The sequence below is a fragment of the Pelmatolapia mariae genome, linkage group LG3_W, assembly GCF_036321145.2.
Source record: "Pelmatolapia mariae isolate MD_Pm_ZW linkage group LG3_W, Pm_UMD_F_2, whole genome shotgun sequence".
NCBI lineage: Eukaryota > Metazoa > Chordata > Actinopteri > Cichliformes > Cichlidae > Pelmatolapia > Pelmatolapia mariae.
This window is the reverse complement of record NC_086229.1, coordinates 34669596-34690063: the sequence shown is the minus strand read 5'-3', so window position 1 is coordinate 34690063 and position 20468 is coordinate 34669596. Positions and strand designations below refer to the sequence as shown.

General features: G+C 43.9%; 2 protein-coding genes across 2 annotated transcripts in view; one reads left to right on the top strand and one right to left on the bottom strand.

The window, feature by feature from the left end:
• Positions 1 to 20468, top strand: part of LOC134622284 (NACHT, LRR and PYD domains-containing protein 12-like) — a 1346881-nt gene that overhangs the window by 907941 nt on the left and 418472 nt on the right. The window lies entirely within an intron of this gene.
• LOC134624399 (uncharacterized) overlaps positions 1 to 20468 on the bottom strand; it is a 342378-nt gene that overhangs the window by 242403 nt on the left and 79507 nt on the right. Inside the window, exons 16-18 of the mRNA XM_065470000.1 lie at positions 19913 to 20080; positions 15140 to 15313; positions 6061 to 6234 (exon numbers count right to left, since the gene is read on the bottom strand). Coding sequence (XP_065326072.1) covers positions 6061 to 6234; positions 15140 to 15313; positions 19913 to 20080 — 516 coding nt within the window. The remainder of the gene's footprint in view (positions 1 to 6060; positions 6235 to 15139; positions 15314 to 19912; positions 20081 to 20468) is intronic.

Sequence of the window (20468 nt, the reverse complement as noted above, 5' to 3'; positions counted from 1 at the left end):
TCTTCCTGCTCCCTCCATTGTACTCCACACATAGAGCTTACCTGTATTATACTGCTTAGGCTGATTGCAAAGTGAACTAATTATCTAAAAAAGTTTTCACATGTGACAGTGTGCCAGACAGTTGGCAAAATAGTGTAAATAATGGCCATAAATGTGTATAGTTTTGCTAGGAGTGTGTTGATCATTTGCAAATTGAGTGTAAAGCAGTGAGTTGTGTTTACAGTTGTGCAAAAAGAGTGCTGTGCAGTGGATTGTAGCTACAGGTTTGCAAAGTGTGTGTTACAAAATGGCAAACTGAGTGCCAAGCAGTGTTTGTGCTTTTAGTTTTGCAAACTCAGTGAGTGGTTTTGCTATAAGTATTAATAGTTTTAGAAATTGTGCTATACGAATCACAGTTAGGGTTTAAGCATTCAGGAAAAACTGTAATGAGCTCAGACTTGTTGAAAATGCAGAGGAGCTGGTTGTGAACTGAGCTTCAGAGAAACACAACATGCTGATATTCACTGTGAAGCTTTGAGTGGAAAAAGACAGAAAAACAACATGTGGATCCTGGAATAATGGGAGCTTCCATCTTTAAAGGACTAAAGAGGAAGAAGTTTACAAGGAATCATTTAGAAGAGTTTCTAACATCAACTGATTAAATCCATGAATGTGAAAACGTGTTTGTGAGTGAAAGAGACAGACATGTACAGACTGAACTATCTGTTCAACAGTCAGAGTGTTTCTCTAACAGGAGACACTCTTTACACTCCACTCAGCACAGGGACACTGAGGAACCAGGAGACCAGAACATAAACCCAGGATAAAGAGTTTGAGTGAATGTGGTGTTGAAGGTGTGGAGGTGGATCAGAGTGTCAGAGGAGACTCTGTAGAAGGACAGAGTGCCAGCAGGACAGTCCACATACACTGCTGCTCTGTTAGAGACAGAGGAGGAGGAGGAGGAGGAGGAGGAGGGTGTTACTCTGCTATTGTGACAGACAGAATGAGGACCATCATCAGAGCAGTTCAGACTCCAGGACTGGTCATTCCATCCAAACAAACAGCCAGCACCACTTTCTTTCCTTCTGATTCTTCTGTAACTCACTGATATATAAACGTGTCCTCTCCACTCGACCTCCCAGTAACAGCGACCAGTCAGACCATTTCTACACAGCAGCTGTTCACAAACATCAAATCTGTCTGGATGATCAGGATATGATTGAACCTCATCCACATATGTCACCTTCTTGTTGTTGTCAGACAGTTGGAGCTTTGTGTTCACTGTGTTTGTGTCGATTGTGAGTTGACAGGAATCTGATGGAGAGAACAAACACAATCCAGCTGCAGTTATTGATCCATCATCTGTTCATTGATTGACACTTTGATGATGACTCCTGACATGATGAAGATGGTTGAATGTGTGCTGCTTTGTTTTCATGAATCCCATTAAAAACACACTTACACTTCCTCAGACCTGGTCTCAACCATCGGACTCCAGCAGGCTCCACCCTGAAAGGAGGAGGGGTCAGAGCAGTCAGCATGCACACATGGACATTACATGGCTCTCTCACACACACTGTTACACACTGATAAAGGAACAGTCCAACATTTTCACAAATACGCTTCAATCCATACTTGGATCAAACTGCTGATGATTTGGGCTGATCCTGGATCAATCAGTACTCCACTGTACTGAATGAAACATGACTGATTCAAACTGTGACCTTCATTATCTTTATATTCCTCTTCTGTTTAACTGGAAAGGACACCTTCCTGCCTTTGCTGCCAGCTGTTTTTCTCCTCTTGGTGTCATTCACAGCTGAATCCCCAATAAATGTGTTAAAGTACATATTTTTCTCTTATTGTTGTCAAACAACAGAATGAGGATTAAATATTGATTTTAACACGGCCCATAGCGGCGTTATCTTATTAGAGCTTCCAGTATTTAAGCTTCCATTTCCAAATGTTAGCTGCTCCTGTCTGCCTCTTTGTCACACACACAGACTGAACTTTTGTGTGTGTGACCACAAACACACAAGACTTAACTTAGATAAAAATGAGATGACCCATAAAAATAATGAAAACATACAGACTTATTAGGAAAAAAAGAAGAGTAGTGATAATAGTAATAGTAATGTAATAAATATAGATTACTATGTAGTAGTTGTGGGATGCAATGCAACATAGGCCACTATAAATGCAAACTTAGAAGTTCGAGCTCATAATGTTGTGCTGGAGAGTTTTTCAATGTCTGTGTTCTTCACACAAGGCAACAAATGGACAAGAAGCAGATGATTCCAGCAGATTGATGTTCAGCTGTGGCTTTAACAGGTGCACTCTATACTGCACTATACCAGCCTTTAAGCCTTATCTGCTAGCTGGATATCCCACCCTTGATTACGTCAGTATCTAAAATATTTTGCCTGTTTTAAACAAGAATTTGCTCATAAAAAAAGTTTATTTTATGTCAAACTGAAAACAGAGTTTTTTTAAACAAAAAAAACATTGTCAATGACTAAAATCTATAAGATGAAGTGATTCCATAAGTATTTTAGGGACCATATTTAGCAGATGCGCCTCTGGGAGCGATCACAGCACTGCAAAGAGTCCAAGCTCTATCAGGTTGCTCAGCGATTGGACGTGTTCTCTGTCAACTATTTCTGAAGAACTTTTCTTGTTGTCTTGCTGGAAAATCAACTTTCTCCCAAGTCTTAGCTCTCTGTAATTCATTTATTAAAGCAATGAAGGGGCGATGCCCAAGGTCATTAAAGCTTTTCAGTCTGTCCTCTCTCATTTCTCACTTTGCACATCCTCTCCTCATGTTTTAGCTCCTCCCACCTGAGATGGTGGGAGAAGTTCTAAGCATCAAAAACACTTTGATACAATCTTCCTCATTCACTCATTCATACAAGCACTTTCTTCTATGCTTTTCCTATGTACGTGCTTTCTAACACTGATACAAATTTATCACAACAACTTGGGGTTAACATGCTTTATAATTCACTTCATTTTGTGTCCCATTTATTTTAACTTTTCCTTTTAACCCTTTCACTCTATTGGACTTCGTTTTTAGTGTCTGTTGTATTTTTTACTTTTATTGTGTCTTGCTTTTACCCACAACATTGTATGCTCTGTATTGAACAAATAAATACAGAGATACATTTTTCCAAGCTTTCTTGTTTGTAAATGTACAGAACAACCAATGACCTGTGGTTGCAAAAATTCTAATGATAGAACTTTCCTCTTTTATCAATCTACTCAGGGCTAAGGGAGAATTTTTTCTAAAAATGACTACAGGGTTAAACAGAGATCTAACCAAATGGTCAATAAATGGTAGCCACTGTTATTGTTCCCAGAGAAGTTCTCCTTAGAGAACCCTTGCTCTTGTTCTAGTAGACTAGTGTTTTTGCTGTGAGCAAATGAACAATGTTGCTGCACATGTGATTGTTTATGTCACATCTGCATGACAGGAACAGGAAGTAAGTGACAGACTCAAAAAGTGCTTCCATCTCTTCCTCCTCTATTAGACTTGGGCTGTGTCCCAATCCAGCGACCGCGCGCTTCGTAGTACGCGCAGTTTGCGGACTACAGACGGCGGGTACTACAAAGTCCGAGAAGTGCGGAAGTGCGAGGCTTGTGAAATGGGATGGGCTGGCCTTCGTCACGCTGTTCAGGTTGCCTAACAACCATGATACTAACATGATACTAAATTTATTACATTACTATTACTATTACTATTACTAACAACCATGATACTAACCGCGAGAAACATTTCATAGAGCATTGTTTGACAGAAATGAAGGAGAAAAAGTGTTTTTTTGTTCATTCCTTTTTTTATGACATGACTTTGATTAGTTGAGGCTGAGACCACGTGACTGTAAAACATGAATGTTGTTCATAAAACTAAAGTCATCTCACTTTGGCACTGTAAATATAACATGGTCATTATTATATTTAATGTCAGATTATTGTGATATATTACAGCAGTGAGCTTGAACTCTGTGTCAAAGATCCAAGTTGCAGTCATTTATATTTCCTATCACCTTAAATCTTCACTCAAAGAAAAGTATCTGTGACAGCGTATATATAGATGTATTATAGATTAGAGACAAATATTGTTCGTTTAATATGTTGGCATTACTAAATTTGGCTCAATGCTTACATATATGTGTAAAAAGAGCTGTGATAACTGTTTCTGATAGAATGAAGATCAGACTGATATATTAAATATTCCTTTATTGGGTGAGAAAATCAGAGCATGTCATAACTGCTTTAAGTCATACAGAATAGATATCAGAGCCTTAAACAGGCTGACTTCTGCTAAATGGGTCAAACTGGGCAGAAAGTATACAAACACATAACATCCTTATAGAATATGATGTAACACTATAGATCAACTTACCTCAGAATATATAAAGCATATAAACAATTACAGCAATATGATGCAACAAACACAGCAGTGCTACTAATCCAAAATACTCAAAGCTTCAAAGAACTGAAACAAACATTTATTTTTAGCTCCATTCTGCTGCTGATACATACTTTAGGTTTCTGGACATTAAGGTTTCTGACTTTGATCATGGCAAAGCTGTGAAAACGTGACTGGGTTTACAACTGAGCTTGGAAAATTCTTCTTCCTTTTTTTTTTTTGTCAGACAATGAATGTGACAATAAGTTTATATCTTACTGAGGAGTAACAGATGTCATCTTTTTAAATAAAAATGTTTTAGATGAGAGCTTGTTTGTACACAGTATGTTTTTTCTTTGTTTATTTGTTTTGTCTTTTGGTTTTTGGATTTTGATATTTTTCTCCCACACTGAAAACACTGGGATGATAACATTATTTGAACATTACCTAATAAGACTGATTCAGGACAGACAATTAGTTATGTTAAACTTTTCTAGCAGTCCTTCACAAACAGGGAACAGTCTGTCTATTCTCTCCATCTGTCAGCTGCTGCTGGCTCTTCCTCCTCCTCTTCCTCACACACTGTGAGTTTGTCCTGGTGGATCATCAGGGGTGCAAAGCCTCACAGATGATGTGCAGCAGTGGATCCCTCAGTCTGTCCTCACTCTGGACACTTGCAGTCGTCACACATGGAAATCAAATGTGTGATAAGCTGCAGGATTCAAACACAAGTGTAACTTATAAACACATGTTCATACTTTTATTCCACAATCAGAGAGAAAGAAACAGAGAGAGAGTGCAGGACAGACAGACAGGTGACAGTCTCAGGTGTATACACTGCTACAAAACAGCACAAGAGAAGGAGGATTTAGTGTTTGTGTTATTACGAGTGCTAAACAAGAAGAGTTCCAGATGGTCCAGTGGACACATGTGTGACTCCTGTGATTAAAGCATCTTTCTTTCAGCTTAACGAGTGAACCGTCAGCTCGTTCAAACACACATTAAAGTCCGTTTGGCTCGACACCACCGAACAGAGGCAGCAATATAACATAGCTAACATTAACAGTGCAGTGAATCCTGCTTGTGCCGTGATATTCAGGACTGCAAACCGAGCAGCATCACTGACTTTCAGCTTGTTGTGTTTGTGGATATATGACTGACTTTAATTATCCATAAAATCATCACATTCTCTGTCAGATTAAGGACAACTATTGAACGGCGAATATTTTAAAGAAAAGGCTTTAAAACCAAGTTAACACTGAAAGTACAAACATCACTAATGTCACATAACTTTGCCAACATATGGCCAACAGTAATGTTTTAATGTTCTTCATTATTAAACATTCGCACATAGATAAATGCCATAATATTCAGTACTTACTTTTGAAAGTTTTCTCTTTGGCCACCCCGCCTCAGGCATCCGCCGTTTTTTTCTGAACAAAATATCCACACCCACCGCCGCGCAATGAATTGTGGGATATATAGGACCACGAAGTCTGCACCCGACCACGCTTCAAATTTGGGGAAATGAACGGCGCATTTGACAACCGCATTTGACGAGAACACTTCGAACTGGGCCACCCTTCAATGCGTCGCTGCGTCGTAATCAGTCTCCAAATGCGCACTACGAAGCATGCAGTCGCTGGATTGGGACACAGACATTCTCTCCATACCTGAGAGTGTCCAGCCTCCAGCCTGGATCCTTCAGTCCAGCCGACAGCAGCTTCATTCCTGAGTCCCCTGGATGATTGTAGCTCAGGTCCAGCTCTCTCAGATGGGAGGGATTGGAGCTCAGAGCTGAGGCCAGAGAAGTACAGCCTTCCTCTGTGATCAGACAGCCTGACAGACTGCAGACACACAAAACAACAATCCATCTGTGAACTCTTCACTGAACATTTGTTTGTTGTTCTTCTTCAGGAGAGAAAATCCAACAATGGAATGATCAGTGTTTTTCAACATTACATAGTAAGGAGGATCATTAATCCTCGTTACTATGTAATGTAGACACATATTTTTCATAAATAAGCTCACATACAATGTTCCCTCTAAGCTGCACACGTGTGCAATTGCGCACTGCTGGCACTTTCTCTGTGCACAGAAAATCAGTGTTGTGCACAAAAAAAAAAAAAAAAATCTAACCTGAATTGAAATTAAAATGATAACTTTAACAATTCTGTTTTACAGTGTTAGTCAGTAAGTGACTGGCTGCTCCCATATGGGATTAGAACAATGCCACCTTATCCCAGAGTCCAGCCAATGATGCGATTCACATTCTTATATACGCAGCTAATCAACGTGGTTGACATTACTGCGTCCTTATGTGCCGACACCGGTGTTTGAGCTGGCAAAGCGGCGTGGCTGATGTGCAGTGAAGCCACGTTAATGACAACGTGTACAACCATTGGAGATGTGAGCAGGACAAACGGAACAATTGACGGAAAAAGTGTGGACTTTATACCAGTTTTTAACTTGTGTTGATAGGCCAAGCAAAACTAGAGTTGTGATAAGAATATAAGAATTGTTGGTTTTCCTGAATACTATCGTTGTTTATATTCACTGCGGGAAGAAACGGTACAAAGGGTGTTTTATAAGGACAATGCTCAAAACACTCTCCACCTTTCAGCAAAAACAACACCAAATAAACCCCACCCTTTCCTGTTGGTCGAAAAATGTACCATGCCGACCAATAAAAAATTTATGTGGCAACATGGCATTTAGTTGTTATGAAGGGAGAAAGTTTTAGGAGTGACGGCAGTGTTTTGAGATGTGAGAGATTTGCGACGTTTAGTGCAAATCTTGTGTAGTTAGTGTGTAGTGTAGTCAATAGTTTTGTTGTGTGTGTCAGAACAATGAGGCGACTGCTGAATGTTACAGGTGTTACAGGAGTGATACATCTCCTGTTGTCAGGCCTGCAGGTATCAGGCTGTTGTTCTCCTTTATCTCATAGTGGACAGAAATTATTTTTTGGAGTGGCACAAATAATTTGTGTGGCATCAGATTTGATGCAGAACAGCTGATTGTTCTGTAAATATTTTGAAATGTTTGTTTAAAAACGCATTGGCTGCATTTTTAAGTAAACAGCTGGTAAAAAATCTTTGTTGTTTGCAAAACTCAATTACTTTTTTGAGGAGTAACTATATAATTAATTGCCCAACATTGGTAATTATATACTGTATTTTGCAGACAGAGAGTTACAGGACTCTCTCCCAGACCACAGACTCATAATAGTCATAAAAAGTCATAAAAGTCAGAGCTTTATAAGAAATAAATAAATAGATAAGTTGTGTTTTGAAAATTGGAGTTCAAGTTATTTTTACTTCCAATAGTGTTAACATACTACACAGGTCATGAACAAGATTTTCATTGTAAGTGGGCTAAAGCAGTTAATTAAAAGTAGTCTAATATAAATGTAAATGCTGAAATTTGATTATTTTAATAAACCATGTAACTTGGATGGATTAGATGCTGGCGTGACGACAATGCGCACGTCTGCTGTTGCTCATAGTGGTCCAAGGGATCGCTCAGGGAGTTTGTGTGTTCGCTCAGACACATGGAAAATTAGAGGGAATATTGCTCACATATAACATTCTCAATAACTTCATTTTTATTACTACCTTATTCATGTTTTATTTTCAGTAAAGAAGAGTAGGGTAAAAGTACCCAATGTCTTCAGTTGCTCAGTGAATATTACAGCATATATGCAGTTGTTTATGTTTTCATTCAGTGATCATTTTTTATATTCTGTATCATGTTGTGCTGTAACGACAGATGAAACTAGTTTGAGTTTCAAAGAAATGCTGGACTTTCAGTTTCATGTAAAAATATTTTGTAAGGGTGTTTTAAAACCCTCATTGTTTGGTGTGTTTAAACTGAACTCTGGTTGATTTTCACCCTTGGTGAGGTTTGTTTGTGAATATGTGAACACAGTAATATCACTTGGCTGCTGACCAAAACAGCCACACTAATATCCTTTGGAGGAGGTGGTCTTGGTACATGTAATGATTTATTTTCCACATCCTTGAATCACCACTACAGAGTGGGATTGGGACATACATCGAGTTTAAAAAAAATGTCAGTATAATTTAATACAAAATTTTGACAATATCCTTTATATCAATATAGTCGGTGTTGTATTATAATTATACTTGTGGAGCCACTAGTTTGCCTCTCTCTCATCCACGTTTGTCTCTACATGACGTCACTCTGCCCTGCCTCTCTCCTTCACTGAACACAACGCCCCCTCCACCATCGCTTCACCTGTATGTAGTGAAGGGTGGACACGGTATCAATGGAAGAGGAGCTGGTTGGTAAAAAGAAAAACAGTGGCTCAGTTATTTATAATGCATTGGATTGGATTGGAGAGATGGTTCAGATTCAAAGTGTCAGATGAGCAGCAGAATAATGCATTCTGTAGAGAATGTGGAAAAAGCATCCCAAACAAAAGGTTGGAGCACTGCTAATCTTTTCCACCATAAGTGCAGTATGAATAGTGTGTTAAACTGTATGCTGTATCCCAGACCGTGAAGTCTTCCCTGCCTCCTGCCCTGAAACAAACCACCTTACAGAACTCTGTGAGATGCACTTCACACTCGTACACAGTGTTTATTGCCAGATGCCACGTTTATTTTTAGTTTTCATTTGTTGTGACAGTCCGTAGTCTGGACAGTTCCGGTCTCAGCTGATCCCAGCTTCCCCTCCCCTCCGCTCCACTCCCATCTCACTAAAAAAGGGGAAGGAAACCGTCATCAGCCCAAATGCCATCAGCTGTTCTCACCTGCCTCTCCAGTACCGCCCTGTTGAGCTCACTGCACCACTCCTCTCCCGGAGCCGCGCCCGGTACCACCACACACCGCTACCACCCGACTGAGGCCGGGGAGCCATACGGCTGAACCTACTCCCCCCCTGCGAGCGAGAGAGGAAATCGGCCACAGCCATCTCCGCCCTCGGCCTATGAACCACCTTGAACTTAAAGGGCTGTAAAGCCAGATAACACAGGGTGTTCTGGGCGTTGGCATCCTTCATGCGGTGGAGCCACTGCAGCGGGGCATGGTCCGAGCAGAGGGTGAATGAGCGACCCAGGAGGTAATAGCAAAGGGAGTCGACCGCCCACCGGATAGCCAAGCACTCCTTCTCCACGGTGCTGTACCGTCTTTCACGCTCTGTCAGCTGCCGGCTGATGTAAAGAACGGGGCGGTCGGCCCCCCTTACCTGCTGGGACAAAACGGCCCCCAGCCCTCTGTTCGAGGCGTTAGTCTGCAGAACAAAAGGGAGGGAAAAGTCAGGAATGTGAAGCAGCGGCTCCCCACAGAGAGATTTACCTGCACAAACGCCGCCTGGTACAGCTCCTTCCACTGAACCAGATCTGGAGCACCGTTTCAGGTGAGATCGGTCAAGGGGCTGGTCAGCTGCCCAAACCCCAGCACAAAACGGCGGTAGTAACCTTCCAGCCCCAGAACCCGCTCACCTCCTTTTTAGTCTTGGGGTGCGGGCAGGATGGGATAGCTGCTGTCTTCTCCACCTGTGGGTGCACCTGCCCGCCCCCCAAGTGGTACCCCAGATACTGTACCTCCCTCCGTCCAACTGCACAGTTCTTCAGGTTGGTCGTGAGCCTCCTCCTCCTCAGGGACTCCAGGACCGCAGCCACCCACTGCACATGCTCTGTCCAGATGTGGCTGTGGATGACCACGTCATCCAGGTAGGCGGCAGCATATGCAGCATGCGGACGCAGCACCCGGTCCATGAGGCGGTGAAAGGTTGCAGGGGCTTCGAACAAGCCGAACGGAAGCGTAACGAATTGGTACAAACCATACGGAGTGGAGAAGGCTGTTTTTTCCTTGGACTCGGCAGACAAGGGAATCTGACAGTAGCCCTTGATTAAACGGGCCGTGCCCAACCGATCCAGGAGCTCGTCGACCCGGGGCATGGGATAAGCATCAAAGCGTGAGACTTCATTCACCTTGCGATAGTCGACACAGAACCGTATAGACTCATCCTTCTTCACAACAAGAACTATGGGGCTACACCAGGCGCTGTGCAACTCTTCTATCACTCCCATTTTCAGCATTTCAGCCATTCCCTCTGAACAATTTGCCGTTTATGCTCAGGAAGCCTGTAGGGCCGTGAACGCACCGTCACGCCAGGCTGCGTTTCAAAATGATGCTCAATGAGAGATGTTCAGCCGGGCAGGGGGGAGAACACTTCAGCAAAACGGTATTGTAATGCGACAACGTCCGCTCTCTGGGCCTGTGTGAGATGGTCATCACAAGGGAGGGAGGCGGGGATGATGGACTTTGGTACCTCCGGCCCCAACTCATCTCTCTCCTTAACCAGGCTCACCAGAGAAGCGGTTTCAGCCTCTCTCCACGCTTTAAGGAGATTGAGGTGATAAATCTGCGGCGCTCCTCCCCTGTCTGACCGAGCGACCTCATAGTCAAGGTCCCCAATTCGCCGTGTGACCACAAAGGGTCCTTGCCACTTGGCAAGCAACTTTGAGCTGGAAGAAGGGAGTAATACAAGCTCTTTGTCTCCAGGTGAAAATTGCCTGAGTCTAGCCCCTCTGTCATACAGGCGTTGCTGATGCTGCAGAGCCAGGAGCAAATTCTCCCATGACAACTTTCTCAAAGCGTAGAGTTTCGCTCTCAGGTCCAACACGTATTGAATCTCATTCTTGGCGGGGCTCGGACCTTCCTCCCAGCTTTCTTTAATCAGGTCAAGCACCCCACGCGGCTTTCTGCCGAACAGCAGTTCAAAGGGAGAAAATCCCATGGAGGCCTGGGGCACCTCCCGTCTAGCCAGCGATCCCAATTGCGTTCATTCTCGGTAATGAACTTACGAATCATGGACTTTAAAGTCTTATTCAGCCACTTCACCAGCCCATCCGTCTGAGGGTTGTAGACGCTGGTCCGAATAGATTTAATGCCCAGTAATTCGTACACTTCCCGCAGTGTGCGAGACATGAACGAAGTGCCCTGGTCAGTCAGTATCTCTTTCGGGATTCCAACTCGGGAGATGACCTGAAACAGTGCCTGCGCCACACTCTTGACAGAGATGTTGCACAGCGGGACTGCTTCCGGGTATCGCATTGCATGATCCACCAGGACTAATACAAAGCGATAGCCGCTTGCACTCCAGTGAAATGGCCCGATGAGCTCCATGCCAATGCGCTCAAATGGGACCTCCATGAGTGGGAGCGGGCGCAAAGGCACTTTTGGTAAGGCCGGCTGATTAACAAGTTGGCAGTCTGGGCAGAATGCGCACCAGCGGCGCACATCCGCTCGGATGCCCGGCCAATAAAATCGGGCCGTTATTCGCTCCAGAGTTTTTTCATATCCCATATGCCCTGCCATGGGGTTATAATGAGCTGCCTGGAAAATCATTTCCCGGCGGCCCTGCGGCACCAACAACTGGGCATGTGTCTCCTCCGTGCGAGTGTCACGGCTGACTCGATATATCTTTTAATGAAATGAAGCGCGGGTAGGTCCGCACTGCTTCACGGTGCACCACATGACCATCAATCACAATCACCTGGTCAAAGGCTGAGCGTAGGGTGTCATCACGAGACTGCTCCAGTTGGAAATGACCCTTGGGCGGATTTTCCGGAGCCGGCGGGGCCTCCCATGAAGGACCCGCCGTCTCCCCCTACCCGGAGTCAGTGTCGGACGACCCTGCGTCACCGCTGAGTGCCGCGCAGACACTACACACTACTAAAGGTCGTGATCACATCCCCGTGTACTGCCCTAACAGATGATGAAACCCCGGCCAATTCGTACCCAGAATTAGGGGATGTGACAGGCGCGGACTAACCACAGCCGTCACTCTATGCGTTTTGCCCTTATACTTTAATAAAAGCGGCACTATGGGATACCTGTGAACATCACCATGAATACACTTCACCTCCACCCATTTTGCCTCCAGCAATGCCCTGGGGCGAACCAAGCTTTGGTGCACGAGGGTCTGCATACAGCCCGTGTCCACCAAAGCATGGCATATACCCCCTCGAGTCCTTACCGGAATGCTGTACGTCCCTCCTGGACCAGGAGAGGGTGCTGGGGCACTGGTGACACGGAACACCTGCCCCACTTCCATCAGAGGACAGTCCCTCCTCAGGTGTCCCGGTTGCCCGCACTTCCAGCACTCCTGCCCTGGTATCTGTGCCGCTCTTCGGGGCTCGAAGAGCGGCACTCTGCCTGCACTCTGCCTGCAGGTATCTGGTGCCTTGGTGCCGGCACTGGGGCTTGTTTGCTCGGTTTCTGGCCGCCTTCCCCGGGCTCCCCCGCTCTGGCGACGAGATGGTCCTCCACCAGTGTTACTGCGACCTCCAGACTCGCAGGACGGTGGCACCGGCCCCAACTCGCTGTCTCCGCAGGCAGCCCCTCCACAAACTGCTACAGCATCATCTTGTCCACCAGCAGCATCTCTCCCTCTGATGATCCCGGCTGCAGCCAGCGCACTGACGCGTTGTGCAGCTTCCGGGCCCAAGCAAACGGCCAATCCTTCGCGGTCAGCCGACAGGCCTGGAACCGTCGGCGATGATCCTCAGGGGCGAGTCCCATCCTGTCCAACACTGCCCGGCTCACATCCTGGAAGCTGCTCCTCGAGGTCGGCGGCAGGATCAGGGCCGCCGTCTGAGCCTCCCCCAACAGCAGAGGAAGCAAACGCGGAGCCCACTCCACCTGTGGCCACCGGCAGGCCTCCGCTGTGGCACAAAAAGTCTCCAGAAAAACCCGGGGCATCGTCCCCGTCGCCTATCCGGCCAATAAACAAATGTATGATTTGTTTATTGGCCCCAAATGTATTCTGCAGTAGGACACCGACCACAAACACACAGCCAAAGTCATTAAGAACTAACTTCAGCGTAAAGAAGATCAAGAAGTACTGTAAGTGATGGTTTGGCCCCCACAGAGCCCTGATCTCAAAATTATGAAGTGTGTGGGTTTTCATGAAGAGAGAAGGATGTGGGGAAGCCTACATCCACAGAAGATCTGTGGGTAGTTCTCCAAGATGTCTGGAGAACCTTCTAGCTGAGTTCCATCAGAAACTGTGTGCAAGTGTACCTAGAAGAACTGATGCTGTTTGGAAGGCAAAACAACTCATATGAATTTCAAAGCTGTTCTAACAGTCCGACACTGGTCTCTCAATCTCCCGTTGGAGAGCTGTGAGCTTCTCCATGATGTTTTCAAACTTGCGCTCCGTGATGTTGTCCTTCTTGTGCTCAAAGAGTAGATTCTGAGAACTCATGACCGCAGTGAACTTCTCCAAGATGTGATCCAATTTGCGCTCAGAGGTGTTATTCTGAGTGAGTCCCTCCAAGATGTAATTCAGTTTGCGCACAGAGGTCTTATTCTGAGAATTCACGGCAGCCATAAGCTTCTCCAAGATCTTATCCGTGTTGCACTCAGTGAGCCCATTTTGAGTAACTCACGCCTCGTCCCATCGTTTCAATCCCAGCGGGCAGCCTTGTGGGGGTTTGAACAGCCGGTTCCGCTTTCTTAATTCTTCGATAAGCCAGGGCCAAGCCAGCTCCGATCAGCAAGAACCCTGTTATCATAGTTCCAAATAGGTAGATATCATCAGCACTCAGGCTCACCCAAGCCCAGACTTCTCGTTGAGGAAAGGGTGTCAATTGTATTCAGGGACCAGCTGATCAAATCCATAATTCCTCTTTTAGGTTTTAGAGAACAGACTGTGAGAGAGTGTTCCAGGGAAAAGTAATACACAATTACACAACACATTTTACATTTGTAAAATGTATAGCTAAATCTTATACATCCCCACTAAACAGAGATTATGTTAATTTGCCTTTGAGCGATCTGCCTCTGAACATAAGAATGAAAGTCATTTTAAAAGTTTGTATTTTGTGTCCCAGGACATGCTATGGATAATGCCCACATTACCCGGGCTATTTCTTTGTGTAAGAAAGTCGTCAGCAGCTTCTCCTACAGTTGGAGGAAGAAAAGAGAACTGGCTGAAGTGCAAATACAGCAGGGTCTTCAAAGTCACCAGCTAGTCAGAGAGGCAGCAACTGGCTGGGGATCAAGGCTGCTCATGATAGAGAGGGTTCTGGAGCAGGACAGAGTGCTTTCTAAAGCCCTCTCTGTCCACATGAAAACTAGACCTCTTGTCCCTACTTGGCAGGACAAAGAGGTCCTGGAGGCAGTTCAGAAAGCTCTGAAAGCCCTTCGGGACATTACTGATGCACTTTCAGGAGAAGAGTATGTGACCCTGTGGTATGTAACACATATGCTAATCTCCTGGCACTAAAAAAACAAAACAAAAACAAAACACCCAGCTCGCCCCTGCGGGCGGTCTATCCTTCAAGCTCGGGTGCTCTACCAGAGGCCTGGGAGCTTGAAAGTCCTGCGCAGTATCTTAGGTGTTCTTAGGACTGCACTCTTCTGGATCTGCTTGAGCCACTAGCTTGGGAATAGTGGGCTACAGGAACAAGAAGGCATCAGTGGGCAAGGGACGAAACAAACATATCTATATAGTGTGGGGCACACCAACACAGGTAGGTTTGGATAGATAGGACTGTAGTTACAGCATGATCACAGCAGGACATCTTTGTGTGATAAAGAATGCATTCATAATCACCTTTGTGTTGAACAGTCTTTTCAGACACTGAACATCTCAAACAGACTCCTTGTTAAAATGTGTTTATGGCAGCTTCCTAGTAAAACATGCTTTGTACTGCTCTGCTGCAATTTCTGACAACTCCAGGTGTCCACAAGAAATAAAAGTGAAAAAAAATCTAACCTCAGAGTTTCCAGTGTACAATGTGGACTCCTCAGTTCTGCAGACAGAAGCTTCACTCCTGAGTCCTTCAGGTCATTGTTACTCAGGTCCAGCTCTCTCAGACTAGAGTACTGGCAGCAGAGAACTGAGGATAGAGCTTCACAGCTTCTCTCTGAGAGCTTACAGTCACTCAGTCTGAAAAACAAATTGCCTTTACATTAAATTACTTTATATGTTGAACTAAGATAACAAAAATGTATTTAACATAAAAAATACAATAAATAAATTAATAAATATGCATATTAAAAAATAAAAACAAAATATTTATTTAAGATTTATAAATATATAAATAAATACATTACAATTTACATCAGGAAAAAGAAAAAAACAAAACAAGCAGAATCTGTTTGGTAAAAGAATCATTCCTCTACATCTAAATGGAAGCCAGTGAGAAGCAGGTAGATTTAGTGGTACTACCTATGGACCTGCTGGCACATGCATAAAGTACTGTTGGTCACTTTCCTAATTCTAATGTCTGTGATTACATAAAGTTCAAATTAATCTGTACTTATCACATTCTGGACCGTGTTGGTAGTTCCTCACTAAATCCTTTATCTGAAATAACATATATTACATTCTTCATCTTTCAGCTCACCTTTCCCTGAAAGACCGCTTTTTTTGATTGGCCAGTTTTAGGAAGCACGCTGCTCCACCTCCTCTGCCCTCTGATGTAGAAGTTATGAAAACAAACTGTAAACCTGCTATGAACATAACTTCTAGCTGATGACTAGATACCTAACGTCAACAAAGATGGAAGCAGGAAAAAAAAGGTGTTATTTATGCCAGCTTCTTTGGACTGCTCTGCTACAGTTCTTGACAACTTTTAGCCCAGGTGTCATAAAAAAAACTTAATACATAAAAAAAAAACAACGAGCTTACTGGTCATTTAAAACACAATTTAAAGTGCTAGCTTTTCCTGTAAACTGGATGTAATTGTGGCAATTATAAATGATAAAAATTAGGCACTGTATTTAAGGTTAGTTACAAACAAAGCTATGATTATGAAATCAGAAGAAGCCACCAGAAGTGCTGTGGAAAAGTTTCTTCCTCCTCCTAAATCTTTAGTTTTTTCCATGTATTTGTTAAATATATTTGTGACTAAAGACACTGAACTCAGGTTTTAAAAAAATGTGGTGTGGGGCACAGCTACAACAGAAAGGTTTGGATAGTGTTGTTTCATTAAGTAAATGAAATCATCATATAAAAACTACTTTTTGTGTTTACTTGGATTATTTTTGTCTAACATTAAAATTTGTTTAATGAGCTGAAACATGTAATTATAGAAACACAAAATAAACAGAAATCAGGGAAATAATTTGTCACAGCACTATAGTTACAGACTGACTGCAGTCTTGATGCATCCTCAATCATGACACAGGGCACAGAAAACACAGGGCTTAAATACACACAGGGCAATCAGGGAATGGGAGACAGGAGGGAGACACAGCTGGGAGAGATTAGGGCTAACGAGACAGGGGAAGCAAAACTAGAAAAGCTATAGGGCTTTGGAGTGTGATGTCACGGGAGGGGGCGTGGCCACCCGTGTATCCGCTGACTCCAAAGAGAAGGTACGAGAAGGTATCAGGGTAGAAAATGGCGGTAGGTCTTCAGGGTTTCTACTCCACTGTCGTATTTCATACGGGTCCACATTACCAATGCATGCAATTTTTTCCAAGTACCGTCTCTTCGCGTCCAGGTGCAATCGGTCTCGATACAGTCCTTTGACTTTTGAGCTGATTTTAAGCATGGTTCTGGCAGTCGTCCTTCCAACACAGTGTGTTTGTTTTGATTCGTGGCCTTCTAAGATGGTGCCGCGATACCACAATGCATTGCGGCGTTACGTCAACTCCAAAGCCCTATACTAAACATGACGGCACAAGAACAAAAACCCTTAACTGAACTAGGGATGGGTACCAGTATCCGGTGCCATTATGGCACCAGTTCTGACATAAACGGTAGTAATCAGACCAAAAAGCAGCGCACATGTCGGTGCTTTTTTATTTTCTTTTCATGAAATGTCATACACTTTGGATTCTAGCCAATCATTTTGCCTTTCAAGGGGTAGTAGGCGGGCCCAGGTACATACGTTCTTGTAGCAGAGCAACAGATTAAAAATAATGGATTGGATTTATATAGCGCTTTTAAAGGCACCCAAAGCGCTTTACAATGCCACTATTCATTCACTCTCACATTCATACACTAGTGGAGGGAAGGTACAGTTGTCGCCACAGCTGCCCTGGGGCAGACTGACAGAAGCGAGGCTGCCATATCGCGCCATCGGCCCCTCTGGCCAACACCAGTAGGTGGAAGGGTAAAGTGTCTTGCTCAAAGACCAGGACAGAGAGCCCGGGGATCGAACTGGCGACCTTCTGGTTACAGATGCGCTTCCCAACCCCGTGAGCCACGGTCGCCCTAAATTCACTGAATGAGCCACAAAAGAAGACCACAAAAACACACAGCGGCGCAAATGCACTAAGACAGATTTCCTCCATTATTTTCGCCGGTAGCTGGTAGCTGGTAGCCACATGATTATCAGCAGTTACCACGCCTACCTAGCCGCATCAGAGCCGTTTTCCGTCAACAACTTCTATTTTAGACCCACCCATAGACACGTGACTAGACAGTCGTCGCATGCAGTAAATTTGGGCCCACTTGGGTTTTGGCCTTGGAACGTCTGATTGTTTGAAGGAACGTGAATATGGCATCGTTACTATGATTCTATTGGCTCAAACAATTAAAAAGAGGTGTCAATCATGCAAATTGACCAAAAGAAACCAAAGTTACAGCCCCTCAGAGTTTAAAGGGCCAGAGGCCAATTAAGCGCTCCATGCGCATGGCAGAAAAGGCCCATTACCATGTAAATGTGTGGTTAAAATAATAGGCGAGGATAAAATCTACTTACTTTTTTTGTGTTCCAGTCTCAGTAACTTTGACACAGTAATATCTGCATCAATATTTACACCTCTGCTGAAATTTCACAAGTGTTAGCTTCATTTTGATACCAAGATTGTAAGCACAGAGTTTGTAATTGCAGAGAAATAATCAATTAAATTTGGGCATTGCATTTTTGAGGAGGAAGCTCAGAAACCCCTTTGGTGCTTAAGAGGGGATACTGTGCAAAGTAGGTAACACCTCAAATTTGATGAAACACCTGGTAACGCATAGCATTTTTTTAAAAGCCGAGAAATGCACCGTATTTGATAGCTTGCTGCAAGACCTCACACCTAACACATCTACTGCGGGTTAGGGTTACTGCAGATTGCCCCGTTAGTGGGGCTGGACAGTGTTAAGGGTTCGAAATTGGTAGAGAGTACAAAGGCAAGACAGTCCAGAAGGTTTGGGTCAAAGCGATCTTTTATTGAAGTACACGCGCGGGAAGACAGTCACTGCGTACATCAGCAAGGGTCTTCGCCCAAATTATACTTCAGACTGCTTTTATAGCATCAGGGTATTATGACGCCCCTTCTAGCGTTTACAAGCACATAATTTGCATGTACAGAACATTCATGTATTTTAAGAATTAACTGCAGCATAGAGGTTCCTCATTTTGGCATCTTTTTCCAAAAAAGGCAATAAACTCAGGCCTCTGTGGCCTCCAGGGGCTGGTCCTCTTCACTCGTCACCTGTTGTCAAGAAAGCTCTAGTGCAGCATGTTAACTGAATACATTTAGGCCTGTACTTAAGTCTGGTTCTAAGTTATATGTAATATAGATATATATGTGATTTGTAAGCATGTGTGCTATCTTTCTTAAGCTCCCGGCTTCTCAACCGATGGGTCACCCAGACATTCACGCTGGATGAAGCTTGAGACCTTTATTACCTGGGAAAGCTTCAACTCCTTATGAGCACCTAACTGCAATGTGTATACGGATATAACAATGTATAAATGGTTATGACTGCACCTGTGAAAGATTAATATGGTGTCAGTATGTTTAAATGCTATGAAATATATGTTGTGGCAATGAAGCAATTTTCTTTTATCTCGATAACAGTTATTATCATTTTGCAGAAAAAAAAGAGACTGCTAAAAATAAAAACATAAGAGGTTTTTGCACAAAGTTTGTGTTCTCCATTCTATAAGCACCGGCTCGAGCACCGTTTAAGCACTGGCACCATGTCAAAAGTACCGATTTGGCACCGGTATTGGATAAAACCTAAACGATACCCATCCCTAAACTGAACCACAGACTAAGAATAATGATAACAATAATAATAATAATGATCAACAAGACAGAGATAGAAAAAATAACCCATAATACAAAATCAAACCAAAACATAAGAAACTCAAAATGCTGGGCCAAACGACCCAGAACCATGACAGACAATGCTATTGACTGACCTCATACCATAGGCTATACCCAGGGGAATCTACACCAAGTCTATATGGTTTACCGAAGATACATAAAGAGGGTTCACGTTTAAGACAGATTATCTGTATGATCAACTCGGTCACCTATAACATCTCTAAGTTTCTGGCTTTGACCCTCAACCCACTGGTAGGTAGCTCTGAACACCACATCCAGAACACTTTGGATTTTGTTGTAAAGGTGAGAGATGTCATTATGGAGGCAGATGAAACCTCGTACGACGTTACATCTCTCTTCACTTGCATCCCAGTCACGGAAGCGTTGGAGGTAGTGCGTAAGAGATTACAGGATAACCCCAACCTCAGCAACAGGACCACTCTCAGCATCGACCAAGTGTGTTTGCTTTTGGAACTGGTCATCCACATACCTGAACCAATGACTTGGTGGTCTTCCAGGGTAGGACAGCAAAGCCCTCTTTCCCAATTCTTCGATGTACAAGTTGGTCACGATGGGTGAAACTGGGGAACCCATGGCACACCCATGTTTCTGTCTGTAGAACTGACCCTTGTATGTGAAGCAGGTGTAATAAAGACACCTGGATGAAAATCAAATCTCAGGACGTACCGCATTTCACAGATCACATTTACCTGGTGGACCGACACATCAAATTCACCGGGGAGGATATGAAAAGTGGCAGGTTAGCCTTCTTAGACTGTGAGATTTCCATCAGTAATGGGGGACATTTAAAAGCCGATGTGTACCGGAAACCTATGCATATGGATTAGTATTTAAGGTTTGACTCTCATCATCCGGTGGAGCATAAACTGGGTGTCATCAGGACGCTACAACACAGAGCGAACACCATCCCCACTGACACAGTGGCCAGGGAAGCAGAAAAACATCACATCAAGAAGGCCCTGAGTAAATGTGGTTATCCCAGCTGGACTTTTGTCAAAGCTGGGAAGGCGCCAATACAAAGCTCC